The sequence below is a fragment of the Cyprinus carpio genome, chromosome A25 (genome assembly GCF_018340385.1).
Source record: "Cyprinus carpio isolate SPL01 chromosome A25, ASM1834038v1, whole genome shotgun sequence".
NCBI classification, from domain to species: domain Eukaryota; kingdom Metazoa; phylum Chordata; class Actinopteri; order Cypriniformes; family Cyprinidae; genus Cyprinus; species Cyprinus carpio.
In genome coordinates this window covers 4,385,107-4,398,930 of record NC_056596.1, presented here as the reverse complement: position 1 = coordinate 4,398,930, position 13,824 = coordinate 4,385,107, and the positions used below count along the sequence as shown (strand labels likewise).

At 42.4% G+C, this 13,824-nt stretch overlaps 1 protein-coding gene across 2 annotated transcripts in view; it reads right to left on the bottom strand.

Moving 5' to 3' along the window:
* Window positions 1-31: 31 nt before the first annotated feature.
* Window positions 32-13,824, bottom strand: part of LOC109059827 (inactive tyrosine-protein kinase PEAK1-like) — a 31,819-nt gene continuing 18,026 nt past the window's right edge. Inside the window, exons 2-6 of one of the 2 annotated variants that reach the window (XM_042715084.1) lie at window positions 12,983-13,099; window positions 8,886-12,144; window positions 6,256-6,473; window positions 2,926-3,659; window positions 32-2,399 (exon numbers count right to left, since the gene is read on the bottom strand). In XM_042715084.1, coding sequence (XP_042571018.1) covers window positions 1,236-2,399; window positions 2,926-3,659; window positions 6,256-6,473; window positions 8,886-12,034 — 5,265 coding nt within the window. In that variant the 5' untranslated portion in view covers window positions 12,035-12,144; window positions 12,983-13,099 and the 3' untranslated portion in view covers window positions 32-1,235. The remainder of the gene's footprint in view (window positions 2,400-2,925; window positions 3,660-6,255; window positions 6,474-8,885; window positions 12,145-12,982; window positions 13,100-13,824) is intronic. The other variant, XM_042715083.1, reaches the window with a different exon arrangement.

Genomic DNA, 13,824 nt, shown 5'->3' with positions numbered 1-13,824 from the left:
GTATAAGAAGAATACTACAAGGAGGAAATGATGATTAATGTTGTGTCGTTGGTCCAAACTAATGCTTCACATACACAATCAAATATCTGGGAGTCTGATCTCAAAGCTTGCATTCTCATCAGTTATGTGCCGAACAGGAACGGGAAGATAAAGAATAATCGCATGCTTAGAATATCAAGTGCATTAAATATATTTAAAATACTGTAACAAATGTTTTTTAATGATTGCACTTATATCCACGTAGTGATATCCGGGTAAGGTCAGGGTTATATTCATCCTGATATGTCTCAAAAGCAGTTCAGAGCCTTTACTGCAAGTGTAAACGCTACGATCAGAATCTGGAGTGACTCTAGTTTGATTAGACCGCGTTTGGTGCCAATCCCTCTGATTGGAAATGCTCCTGTGTACTTTGAAGAGCCAAAGTACTGCTGAAGAACCAAACTGCATTTGTTTTAGGTACATAAGGACACTTTCTCTAAGAGGGAGAGTATTAATATCTTCTCTTCGACTATGCAAAATGTAAAAATATGTTTTGTTCTTTGTGGTTCAGAGTGTTTAGTCTTTGGTAAAACTTTACAGTGCTCTTGTTGTGGTAGAAAAATATCCAATCTGTACTCTCGAACTAATCTGAACGATATATCAGGATCTGATAAAAACATTTGAGTGAAATGACTGATGAAAGATGATGTTTTTGCCTCTTTCCATAAATCTCTCTCTCTCTCTCTGTATATATACACATACAGACACTTATAAAGTAAGGCATGTTAGAAGTTTCAGTGACTTAACGTAACCAATGGAGAACCCTTAATTTTATGCCTCTTACACAAACTCTAATATGTGATGATTATATAATAGTTATCCCATTGTTTCATGAGTTACTGGAATCATAAATGATGATGCAGCTGATGTTGGATCAGTGGTTTCCTGCTGATATACATGAGTCCCTACAGCAGAATAAAAAGCGTAACTAAACACACCGGCAGAAAACCTACAACACACTCACACATACACATACACACACGTCATGCAGTTTCACTTGTTTATAAAAGCAGCTCTATAAATGTGCCATCATCTCTGGAGTTAAATATGACTTCACTTTGTCACTTTTCATCCTGTAAACGGTTTGTTCGGACTCACTGCATGGTATTAAAAGTAAACCAAAAAAAAAAATAATCACACGTCTGTACAGCGCATATGTCTAGACGTCCCAGCTTCATTGCCGTGATTGGCTGGCATCAGATAAGCACTCCCTGTGGCTGCTGCAAGATCTTGATCACTCTGCTGAGAGATTCGGTGGTGGCAAAGGCCAGATACTGACAGCACAACCAGTCCTCCAGACTCACGCCGCAGGCAGTGTCCAAAGAACGCTCTGCGAACTTGATCATCATAAGCGTTCGCTTCAGGTCCAGCCAGTTCTGCAGGATGGTGTGGCGTTGGACTGTCCCGGAGTGGGGGTTCAGCGAATTGAACAGATCCTCTCGGGGGCCCCACAGCAAACACTGCAAACACGCCCGGGCATCCGCCATCTGGATGCGCTCGGAAGGGTTGGGATTGAGTAGCAACGTGGCAAGCTGTTGAAGGCCGTTGGAGTACAGGGATCGCAGGGGTAGCTGGGGCAAGTCAGAGCTGCAGTATTCCCTCTCCTTTAGCTCTGGACTTTCCTCGAATGGGTTCGGTCGATGCAGCATCTCATAGATCAGTATGCCGGTCTGGAATTCGTCACACTTGCGGTATTGAGTGGCAGTGAGGAGCTCAGGTGCCAGACGGGACTGGTCTCGAAGCGAAGAGGGTTCCAGCACCACATTCTTGAGTTTGGCCTGAGAGAAGTTGCTGATGATGAGGCGGGCAGGGCAAGCGGAAGCTGTGGCGGAGGTAGGTCCGGATGCAGCATTGTTGTTCGGTTCCAGCAGCTCCAGGTTCCAAGGGTTCCCGGAGTGACAGTGCACCAGGAGGAGGTTCTCGAGCCGCAGGTCACAGTGCGTGACGTGGTAGGGTTTCATGTGCTCTAGTCCCGCACACAGCTGCAGCAGCAGCAGACACACCTGGCGTTCGTACAGCTCAGGGTTTCGCACGTGCCTCTCCACACCCTCCCGTACGAAATCCGCCACCGTCTGGAACGGCACCTCTCGAGTGATCACTACTACACGGCTGCAGAGTTTCCCGCCCGGACCAGCCGCATCTCTCTCATCCTCCTTTCCTTTTCCCTCTTCTCCTCCTTCCGTACCGCCTTGCTTGTCTTCTCCATCCTCCTCTCGCTCCCAGGGCAGCAGGCGGGCCGGAACATCTGCCAGGAAGTGCCCACAGTCCTGCTGGATGTTGAAGTGAACAGCGATACTCTGCCGAACTGCTAGGCTGTGAAAAAACTGCTGCTGAGTCTCCTTCACCACCCCCCGACAGATCTGAGATCAGACAGAAAGAGTATGTTATTCTCTGCAAATACGTGCAAGTCTGAGCTGACTACCTAGGCAACATTCTGAAGTATCATAGGAACGCTGCCAACAAAAAGGGTTGGAAAATATGAGTAATGCTTGCCCTTCTTAGTCAGAGGGTTACTTTAAAGTTGATAAGGGGTTAAATCCTAATTGATATGAGCAACGATAATAGGAATTATCGATAAAAGCCTTGAAGGCAGCATAATTAGTAGAGCTTGGAAAGATAGATAACTAAGTATGGGCAAGAAAGCACAGAATGTAGCCTTTGGGGATAATTTCATAATGCACTAAGACAATCTCTGTCTGTACTAAGTCAAGGCATTAGCTTAGCAAAATGCTGCTATCACACTCTATTGGAAACTGTTAGTCCAACTACTCTTGCTGTTCTTGCAAGAATCAATGATTGTGAGTTCCACTACTTGACTTACGTAGACAGCTAATCAGCTTGTCAATATACATGCATCAATAAATATGTGTAAGACTGAACTTTCACCTTAACGGCGTAGTTCGTCAGAGGTTCTTTAGCGAAAGACGCTGTGTAGTACACAGCATCTCCTGCCTCACAGCAGGGTTTTCCTGCAGTCAGCCGGAAATGAGACCAGCTGTCTGTACCAAAGCGTAGATGATCTTTTTGTCCGGCCATAAATCGATCTTCACATCTGGCTGCCAACTTGCGAAGGGTATCCGTGTGCAGGCCTCGGATCCTCCCGACCACTTCCTCCCAGCTCTCCATGCCTCTGTAAGGCACTTGTTTCTGGGCTTTAGCGGGTCTCCCAGCCCCTCGCGTCCGGGCTGTCAGACTCTCTGTACTTCGGTAGCCTCGGCGGTCGCATGCCTGCATGGAGCTGCTATTGGTTAGACAAGACAGGCTCTGCCCACCCACGGGACGCTCCAGGGAGTCTCCAGATTCATCATGATGTCGTGCCTCTGAGCTGAGTGAGGAGCTCTGACTGGCCGTGTCCCATGTGGATTCGAGATCGTAGAGTGGATTGGCGACACTCAGACTGGTCCCGCCTGGTCTGACCTCTCCTTTGGGTTGAGGGACAGAGAGTTCTCTACCTAGAGCGGCTGGCTCTGTTTGGGCACGTGGGACTGACTTTTTAGGCAGGGGTGGAGGGGTGGATTTAGTCGTGGGTTCGATGGCCTCTGGATCAGAGGTTAAAGTGTCATCAGATGCTTTAGGATGTCTGGGATGTTTTACAGGGATCATGTTGGCCCTGGACCAACCTGTAGAGTGAGAGATGAGGAATTTCAGTGAGGATTAAGGCTCTGAAACAGATCAAGGGAGCACATGAAATTTTGACCAGAATATTACTGATAACATAACTGGTGCATTATTGGATTTCCATTACATGTTCCCCTTTACTTGATCTCTAATTGCAGGATGAACAGTATTAGAGCAAATCACTCATGGTCCATCTGCAGGGACGTGGGATATAAAATCAAAGAAATATTTAACAGTGTGAAACCTCATCTAACATTCCTCACTAATCTGCTTTAATCTCCCAATAATCTCAGACTGGGGCTTCTTCTGAGCCCCTTTCACCAGGACAGGGATTTTTGTAGGTCACGTCTATAAAACGATCAAAGAGTCAGCGTGACAAAATTAGAGGCAGCACATTAACCCCTTGGAGACCCAAGCTGCAACGCAGTTCAGAGGTTCATCAGCCTTAGTCATCACCGTTGCAAAGCTATATGGTTAGATATCAGAGGCAGGGCTTGAAAACGAAAAAAAAAAAAATTCAATCGGTTCACTCCGAACAGAATCGATATTTTAACGTTTCTGTTCCTGCGTTCCTCTGATATTATTAACATTCTGAAACCGGTTCAGGTGGAAGAAATACCGGTTAATAACGTTATTTTTTAAAAACAAATTTCTTTGCCTAAAATTTGCCTAATAATAATAATAATAATAATAATAAAGTACAATGTTTTCTTTACTCAAAAAGAAAAGGAAAAAAGAGAGATCTGGTAATGTTAGCCAATAACCCGCTGCGCTTAGTCACAGCCAATGCAGCATCATCTTTTCTAGATTTTGGCCAAGTGTAGGCTACTTAAAAAATAAATAAATAAATAAATAAATAAAAATCTATCAACACTTTAAAGATGTCAAAGTATTTTTAAGATATTTAAAAATGTTTGCTGTATTGTAAAAAAAAAAAAAAAAATCACTTGTATAAGATTGCGTTTTGAGAGTGAAAAAAAAAAACTTAAGTCACGGCTCACGTCGCATTTTATTAGCCCTATTACTTTCCGAAAACACTATCCTCAGATAAACTCTAAGGGCGGTGCATTGCCATTGTGACTTACCTATGATGAGTTCACAGCTGAGCGGACATTTGACTCGTTGGCTTCAGCGTCACATTTGCATAGTACTACTGGAATTCGTGATTGGTTGACAGCAAATTTCAAATATTAAATGGAAACTTAAAATAACATAACGTTATTAACCGGTTAATGGCCATTTCTAATGTGGAACTATACAATTTGATTTGGTTTCTGTTTCTGGTTCTGTTCCTGTCAAAATTTCGTTCGTTTCCGGTTTTCGTTTTCGTTCCTTGAACCGGTTCAGAGCCGTAATCAGAGGTCAACTCTGCAACATAATAAGGAGGGAAGGATGTAGCCATCAGAACCACACTCTCTTGGTTCATTCTTTTTTCTCATATCCTGTGTGATGCCACACAGCTCAATATAGACGGACTAAGTCTGATAATCTGTCAGTCTCTCAGAACTGTGGCCATTAAAGTCCCCAACAAACTGAATCCCTGATTTCCACACAGCGACTACTGCCAGCAATTTTAATGCAATTTGTCATCTATTTCATTAAACCTCATATGTGGAAAAACATTACATAGTTTAGGAAACAACCACTGTTTGAAATCTTATTTGACGTTATTCGCAGGGTATTTGCCAATATTATTAGTTTTGAATCAACATTAGAAGGAGATTATTTGTGGATTTATCTTTTTCAGTTTACTATAACAGTATATTTTATCTTTATGCTTCAAGTTGCAAACATGAATATTTTATGTAGATTGTAATGTTTTAATGTCTGAAGCATTTTAAATTCTAGATCTTTTAGGAGCTTTACAGTGAACGCTTAAAAATACACACACAATATATAAAGATATATATCATATCAGTTATCAGCCATAACATAAATAATTTATGTTGACCTGAGAATTTTATCATGCCATCCAAAAGTGAGATCACATAAAAAATTTGAGATTTAAACTAATTCAAAATCATAAACAAACAAATGTTTTAGAATTTTTAATCATTTTAAAACAAATAAACATTTCTATGATATTAAAGGAATTAATGTAAATAAATTTATTTATAATAATTACAAATAATTAACTAATTTATATTAAGCTTAAACAAAAATAATAATTAGTGGTCACTAGTCATCTAAGATTTTTGGACCCCACTGTAAAATAAATATAATGTGTGGTGCTGCAATTTACATTTCCTGCTAGCTAATCTACTTAAACTACACTGTGCTACAATTCATGCAAATAAAACCAAAAACCTTAACAAAAAAAAGAGCAAAGCAAAACGAAGAAAGAGACATATCCATACCTCCTTTCACTGCATAAACTTCATAGAGACTCAATCAGCTAAATGGCTTCAAATTGAGAGATTGAGAGAAGTGATCTTATTTATTGGTCTAGAAATGCTCTTGCACACGCTGCTGCCATGACAACCTAAAGATATCATCATGAGCCTGACAAATCAGGTCAGAACCTCACACCACTGGCCCAAAGAAAATGGACCAAACAAAAGCACAAAGTGACCCATCAAACGTGTGTGTTTTACTTACCCAGGTTGGTGTACGTGGCCCTGCAGCTGCTGGATGTAGGAGATTGTGAGATGGTGTAAGTGATTCCCTCTTCCTCTCGCTCTGCCTGCCTGCTGCTGTTTGAGGTGGGCGATGCTGGGGGCGGACAGGAGGCAGGCGGCTCCCGCAGGGGCGACAGCTCCAGCTTAGCAGGAAGAGAGGTGGCTGAGGAGATCTCAGTATCCTGAACTGGAAGCTGACTGCATCAAAGAGAGACAAACAAGGGTTGAGAAGTATTTCCGCCCAAAGTTTTCTAACCTAAACTGCAAGGATTTAGAAACTGAGGATGCAGATTATTTTACAAAGCTACATTTAAGAGCTTAATTCTCTCTTTTTTAAAGGGACAGTTCACTGAAAAATTAAAATTCTGTCATCTTCTCACCCTCATTTTGTTCCAAACCCGTACGACTTACATTTTTTTTTTATGTGGAACACAACAGAAGTTTTTTTCAAATAGTGCTGGTCACTCTTTTACATGCAACCGCAATGAATGAGAACTTTCAAGCTTAAAAATGGATGCAAAAGTGCAATAAAAGTATCAAAAGAAATCCATATGACTCATGTGGTATATTACAATATTACAACAAGCCATATAATAACTTTATGTGATAAACAGGCCAAAACGATAACCTAGTTGTTATTCTGAATTAGAGATCTTTCTAACAAAATAATTGATCTAGCTCACAAAAACTCTTTTGCCTCCAAGATTAGTTTGCAGCAGTTCTTGAGTTAAGATAATCAGTAAATATCAGTCAAAAAAAAATTTGGGAGTTAGCTTTAAATTTAGCTTTGTAAAATAACCCATACCCTCAATTTTTTAATTCTTGCTTTTTGGGTTAGAAATAAGTGAATAATAATTTTCTCACCCAGAGCTATATTACTGTCCACTTCTATAATACTTTCATGATGCCTTTTTTGAAGCCTGAAAGCTTACATCACACTTCAAAATGTCCACTTCTGTGAGAATGCATGATGTCATATGAGTTTAGAAGGACATCAGGTTGAGTAAATAATGAGATGAATAATGATTAATAATGAATAACTGTGCGATAGTGCTTTAGTTCAATTTAAAATTTTAATTAGCATGCTGGGGTCCGACGATACTTGACTAATCAAACAGAAAATACTGTTCTTTGATTAGATTCCAAACCTTCCCTATATCCCAGCGCCAACTTTACTCTCCTAAATAACCCATCCAGGAACGCTAAATGGGAGGAATCTTCTGCAGGTAGAGCATGTCTGGACATATAAAAACATTCTGTTCCATTAAGTTATGACACACTCAAAAATCTATAACACGGAAGGTGTTTTTAAAAATAAAGATAAGATTCCTAATGCTTCCAGTGAAATACCAGTGCAAAATTGTTTTGTAAACACACATGGTAAGATATCACCACAAAAAGGTGTTTTTTTTCAAATGAAAGAGTATCTGGATATTTCAGTTTTTGAACTTGTTGAAAGAACCTGAAGCAACGTGTCTCAAGTATCTCTTTCTCTTATCTAGCAGATAACACTCTGCAAACACACTCGTGCACACACACACACACACACACACACACACGCACACCAGCTGGAACGAATATTTACCTGAGCGCTTAGGTAAAGTGTTGGTCTGTTTAAAGGAATTTGAGGAAGTAATGCTTACCCACCATACTGGCTCACACAGTCACCCATTCCATAAGGTCAAAGACAGTAAACGTTCAAATCAGAAATAGGAATTCCTTGCTTTCATAGATTTAATAGACAAATCTCTCTTGGATTCTGTCTTTTTCTTACTCCTCCTCTCTCTGTTGTAACATTTGGTATGAATGTTTCTTCCTCCACATGATTAACCCTTTATTAGACCTCTACCCATGGTTGTTCATCAGCTTTCAACTGAGACATATTAGGATCAAAGGTCCTTTTCATTGGCAAATCACACACACGTATGACTAACTAAATAGGAAGTGGTTTATTGTAGTTAGGAAATCACCTAGTTAAAAAATAACTAATACTGATTCTTCTTTTTATACTACTACTACCATTGCTACTAAAAATTATAATTAAATGACTTGTATGCAGCATAAATTATGAATTTAAACATAACTTGTTAATCAAGCAGTTTTACCATTACGCTATTCCAATTAAAATCAAATTCTATTAAACAAAACTAGTCAAGTTAAACTTTTTTCTTTCTGTTTTCAGTTAAGTTAGGGTTAGCAAGTGTTTGATATGTTAAACCCTAATCCGAATTTCATACTATTATAAAAACATTTAAATCCTATAATTATAATTATGATAAAAGATGTAAAACCCAAACAAACTATAAAAATATGCTGTTCTGTATTTTAAATTTTGACATACTATGAATGCATTAAAACACTATTAGTTACAACAGGATAATGTGAATGCTTTTTGATCAGGCATTACAAAAAGCTCTCCTTAGGGGTACAAATTTATCACTGGGGTTTCTCAAAAACTGTATTTCTTTTGGGATTAAAATAAAGGCCATGCATAAAAATACACACTAAGAAAGAGGAAGACCTTAGTGTTAAAAAGTTTTTATATTTTTTATATATAAAAAGGGTGAGTGAGAGAGTGAGAGGGGGGGTTGGGAGATTGAGAGAGATTGATTGATGACTTTGCTAATGAGGAGACTGGCTCTGCTCTTGGGTGGAGTTGACAGGCTGGAAGCTCCACCTTCTGCTGTGACACCTTCTTTGTGTTCTTCAACCCGAAGCTCTGCCTCCTCTCCACTTGTGACGCTCTCTGATTTGTAGGTGAATATGATCGTGGGTTTCTGGTGAGGGTCATCTGTCTTGGACTCTGAAAACCAGTGCTGTCTCTGTACAGGTGGAGGAGGCAGTACAGTGATGACAGTCCCATCCAATCCCAGCAGCTTCCCTTTTTCCTTCTCTCGTTCCATTTTCTCTTTCTGTTCATCCTCATCCTTCCGCCGGCGGAAGAAACTCTTGAAGGATATCCAGCGCTTGGGCTTGTTACCATCAGTCGAACGCCTGCCCTCTGCAACAGGACTGGTCTCTCCGTCACTAGGTTTGGCCCCTGCTGGTCTGGTCCAGTTGTTGAAATGCCTCTGGAGCAGGTTGCTTGAGTGGTAAGGAGAGGAGCTAGACCGGGCTGGGGGAAATGGGGCACTAGGTTCAGATTTGGGGCTTGTGGGCGGTACAGCAGCAGAGGCACTCTTAGATTTGGGAAGGACTTTAGGAGGTGTGTCTTTTTGAGGTTCTGCAGAACAGTGGAGTGATTTAGGTCTGTTAAGAGCATCTCTGGAAGCATCTGGTGGCAGCGAGTAAAGGTCCTCAGCACTGCATGTCTTAGTCTGGCCAGTGGGGGAGTCTGGAGGAGAAGGCGGTGGCTGAATGGAGGCCACAATTTGAGACAGAACAGCACTTGCTTTCTCTCTCTGACCTGAACTTCCATTCGATGTGACCTTGCAATCTTTGCTGCCCTCTGATGATTGATCACTGCTGGAGTTACGAATACGATCCAGACTGCTATGTTCCAAAACAGCAGGGCCAGGGCTCATGCTACCTGCAGGAAGGACGGAGACAATTGTCGTAGTCCTGGATTTGCTGTCGTTTACAGTCTGTCCGAATACTGTGGTGGTCCTCAGATCGCCAGGAGCAGTTACATCTGTTGTGTGCTTCATCTGAGGTGGTGTCAGCTCAGACGGCGAGGGCTGGGAACTTTCCGAAGATCCAATCTCCTCATATGTGTGGCTGGCCACTCGCTCTCCGGCAACAGGCTTGGAATGTGGCACCTCACCGTTGAGCCCCAGGAAACTCTTGTAGACAGCTAGGTTATCGTATGCACAGGGATTAATCACTATGGGAACTTTCACTGCTTTTTTGGAGCTGCGTGCATATGCAGGCTCATCGCGGATGATGATGGGAAACGGGGGCATGCCGGCATTGTTGTAGCTGTTAAATTTGATCTCAGACAAGTTAGGAGATTTAGTTGGGACTGTGCGGACTGAGCCAAAGCCTGCAGTTGGAGATGTGGGAGCTGATTTGTGATTGGTTAGTCTTGGAGCGGCACTGCCGCTTGTTAAATCAACTTTCGGGATCTTCTGTCGAGGGCTGGTGCAAGACGTCCACACTTCTTGGTAACGGATGCTGCCAGGTTTTGTGCGGAAACCGCTGGGTCTTCCAGAGGCAGAACTTGTAGGAGACTGAGGCATCAGCGGAGACAATGAAATGGATGGAGATGCCACATGTGAAACAGGAGATCTGGAGGACTGAGGCGTGGTGGGTGAGACAGGACAGGGATCAGCGGAAGAGCAAAGCACAACATTGGGCCCACTTGACTTTGGAGTGCTTTCACTCGAGTGAGTGTGCACATCTTTAGTGGCCATAGAGGCAGACACATCCACCACCGTATATGGCTTACAGATAGGAGTCTTCTCAAGATTCACTACTCGATAAGGCTTGGCCTGCTCCTCAGTTGGGCTGAAGCTGATTGTGATTGGCTGGCCCGGAAGAGCTTGTGGCAGAGCCCCACCCTCTCTCTGGCTGTCGTCTTGTTCTTCCAGTAGGATGGCTAGAACAGCTTTATGTGTTTCATTGGGTTTTGGCAAACTCAGTCCTTTGGCTGAAGGTTCTTTGCTAGGTGGGAATGGAAGACTATTTCTCTGATCACCAGTGCCCCTACTGCTGCCAGCGCAGGATTCTTCGGGCAGAGAAATCAAGGACTCGGGCGAGGCGGTAGACTCAGAAGTGGACAGAAAGCCACTACCCTGGTGGTCAGAGTTGTATGACAAAAGAGCAGGAGCTCCATTTGAGTCAACAGATGGGTATCCACTGAGAATCTCATCATAACTGTCATCGTAATCCACTGCACAAAACCGTTGCAGTGAACGGTTGCGTAGAGGCACTGTGTTCCACTTCTTCCCTACAGCGAAGGGAACCGGGGACAGTGTGGCTGCACGGAAATTGGCGAACCGAGGTTGACCCCGCATTCGTATCCCCATTGCTAGCAACTCCTCATCGCTTTCATCCCAACTGTCATGCTCTCCATCGTCATCATCCTCATCACCACTCTCCTCCTCCTCATCATCACCATCACTGGAGAATTCAGGATAACAGAAACATCCTCCCTCAGAGCTGATGACCTCTGCACTGTCACTGAGGGAAACACGTTTCATTGCTCCTCTACCACTACTCCCAGCATGGAGACAGCTTGATGCTGGAAGGCCCCTCTCTAATGAGCGCTGGTATGAACTGCAGATCCGGCCAAAGAAGTCATCTCTACTTGAGCTTGGAGAAGGTCCCAGGCCAGCAATCTCTTTCAGCACATCTGTCAATCCGTTGTTGCTGCTGCTAGTTGGCTGTGGGGAAATTGCACCATATGCCTCTGTTTGTCCAACCAAATCCTCCCCTTGATTGTTGTTTGTCTCTGTGGGTCTCAAGCTATTCAGGCTGTTGTGGTTCCACACAGTGAAAGGTGAGCTTTTAGTGACCTGTGCTCCCTCTGTAAGCCTTGGCACATTTCCCTCTGAGTCCAACCCTGTTGGGGAGCATGGCAGCATCATAGTAGGCTTTACAGCAATAGTAGGCTTCTTTGCAACAGGTGGGCGGACCTGGCCTGCACGGGATGAGGAAATGCTCCTCTGGCTGTTTGTGAGTTTGGCACTGATGTTTGTCTTGCTCTCACTGGCAGCATTGGCTTGCTCTTGAGGCCGGTGTAAGCTCTTGGGCTTAAAGCAGTTTTTGCACTCCCCTGGTTTCCACACATGTTCAGTGAAGGTGTTGCATGCAGACATGACTGCAGGGCAGTGCTGCAGGGTCAGTGGACAGGAAAGCCATGCATCGCACACAGACTAAAGGCTGAACGTCGCTCCCACACACAGTTTACAAACTGTGCCCTCAGTACCTGTAAAAAAGAATAACAGAATAAACCAGTGTTACTTTGAAACCAAATGTAATCAGTCACTGTTTTCATCTCATATAAACAGTCACTATAGGCTGCTGAATGAGGCACTCATTACTCTTTGCCAGCAGGGGTCAGAGTTTCACTCTTAACATGAATGTCTAGTTTCTCTCTTTTACACACAAACACAGGCTGCCAGACTCTATTTTTGGATCACAACGCAGCACTGAGCAGTTGCAGGTAAACATCATCCCTTGTGACATACTGACACCACATACACAGACACAGTCAAACATGTACACCTATACTTGTGGGGGCCCCACAGATTTATGTAGTTGGTAAATTATACTAACTACATCCAAACCTTTAATTGTAATCCAGAACAAATCCTTCCCTACCATTTATAGACATTTTTGCATGTTTAGATTTGAAGACATAATCTGGTCTATTTGTGAACCTTTTTTTTATTTTATTTTGTTTTTTTACAAGTGAGGGCCTTCCATACAAGTCAGTTTAAAGAGGTTTTACTCTTTTTATGAGGCCATTCTCAGATATCTGGCCCTCACAAGTAGTGAAACAATTACATCTGTTGTATCGTCTCCTATGTCTCCTAACATCTGAAACACCTCTAAATTTTCCCAAACTCCCATACACAAATATCCTGCTTTATCATAATCAGCTGGAAAAAAACTTGGAGAGAGTTAACTTTTGGGGACTAGATTGAAGGTACTGGCTCTGTTTTTCTTATACAGCAGAATGACCTAATCAGTCATACACTCACTTATATCTGATACAGGAACATGAATAAAAAATATGAGTGCTCCCAGGATTTTACACGCACTTAATTTGGGAACTGTTGCTCAACACTTGTTCAGTGCAAAGACTGTCAAATGAGGGTCACGGGGGTCAGATCGTCGGGGTCATCATGTTGCTATGTAGCACACCACACATCTAAAAACTGCAGAGGAACACAACACACACACACACAATATATAACAGAGGGTCTACTGTTCACTTGCTCAAGATCCTGATATAAATCAGGACCACTAGCTGCACAATACTGAATAGGACTTTCACAATTATGACCTTATAATGAATTTAAAAGGTTAAGAGTTTAATTAAACACAGTGCCAGTCAATTCCTTGACAGGTCTTTGTGTCTGTACCTGCCTTCTAGATGAAAAACAGAAAATCAGCATTGATAAATCACACTAAAACTAAGCTGACTACAGATTTACTGTGTAGAAATGTGGATCTGGACTAACTTGAAAATAAAATGCTACAAAATCTATAAAACCTTGTGAACTTTAAATCTATTTAAAGTGAGGGTTAACAGAGCTCCATCCCATTGTCATGCCTGTATGAGTGAGTGAGTGAGTGTGTGTCTAGGGGCAGATATATTTTTGTGCTCTCTTCTAAATCCATCTGTAGACTGAGAACAACATTCCATTGCACACCATCTGAGATTAATGAGAGAGAGACAGACAGACAGAAACAAAGAGAGACAGGAAGCAAGAGAGGGTGAGACAGAGTGTTCTCAGGAGGATGCAGCATCTCGTGCATTAATGAAGCTCTTTATGGCTTTCAGACAGATGGAGAAACATCTCTCCACCCTTCATTTCCCTCCTCAGAGTTCATGTCACTTCTCCTCTCTTCCTTCACCATTCTTTTTTTCAGAATTTGA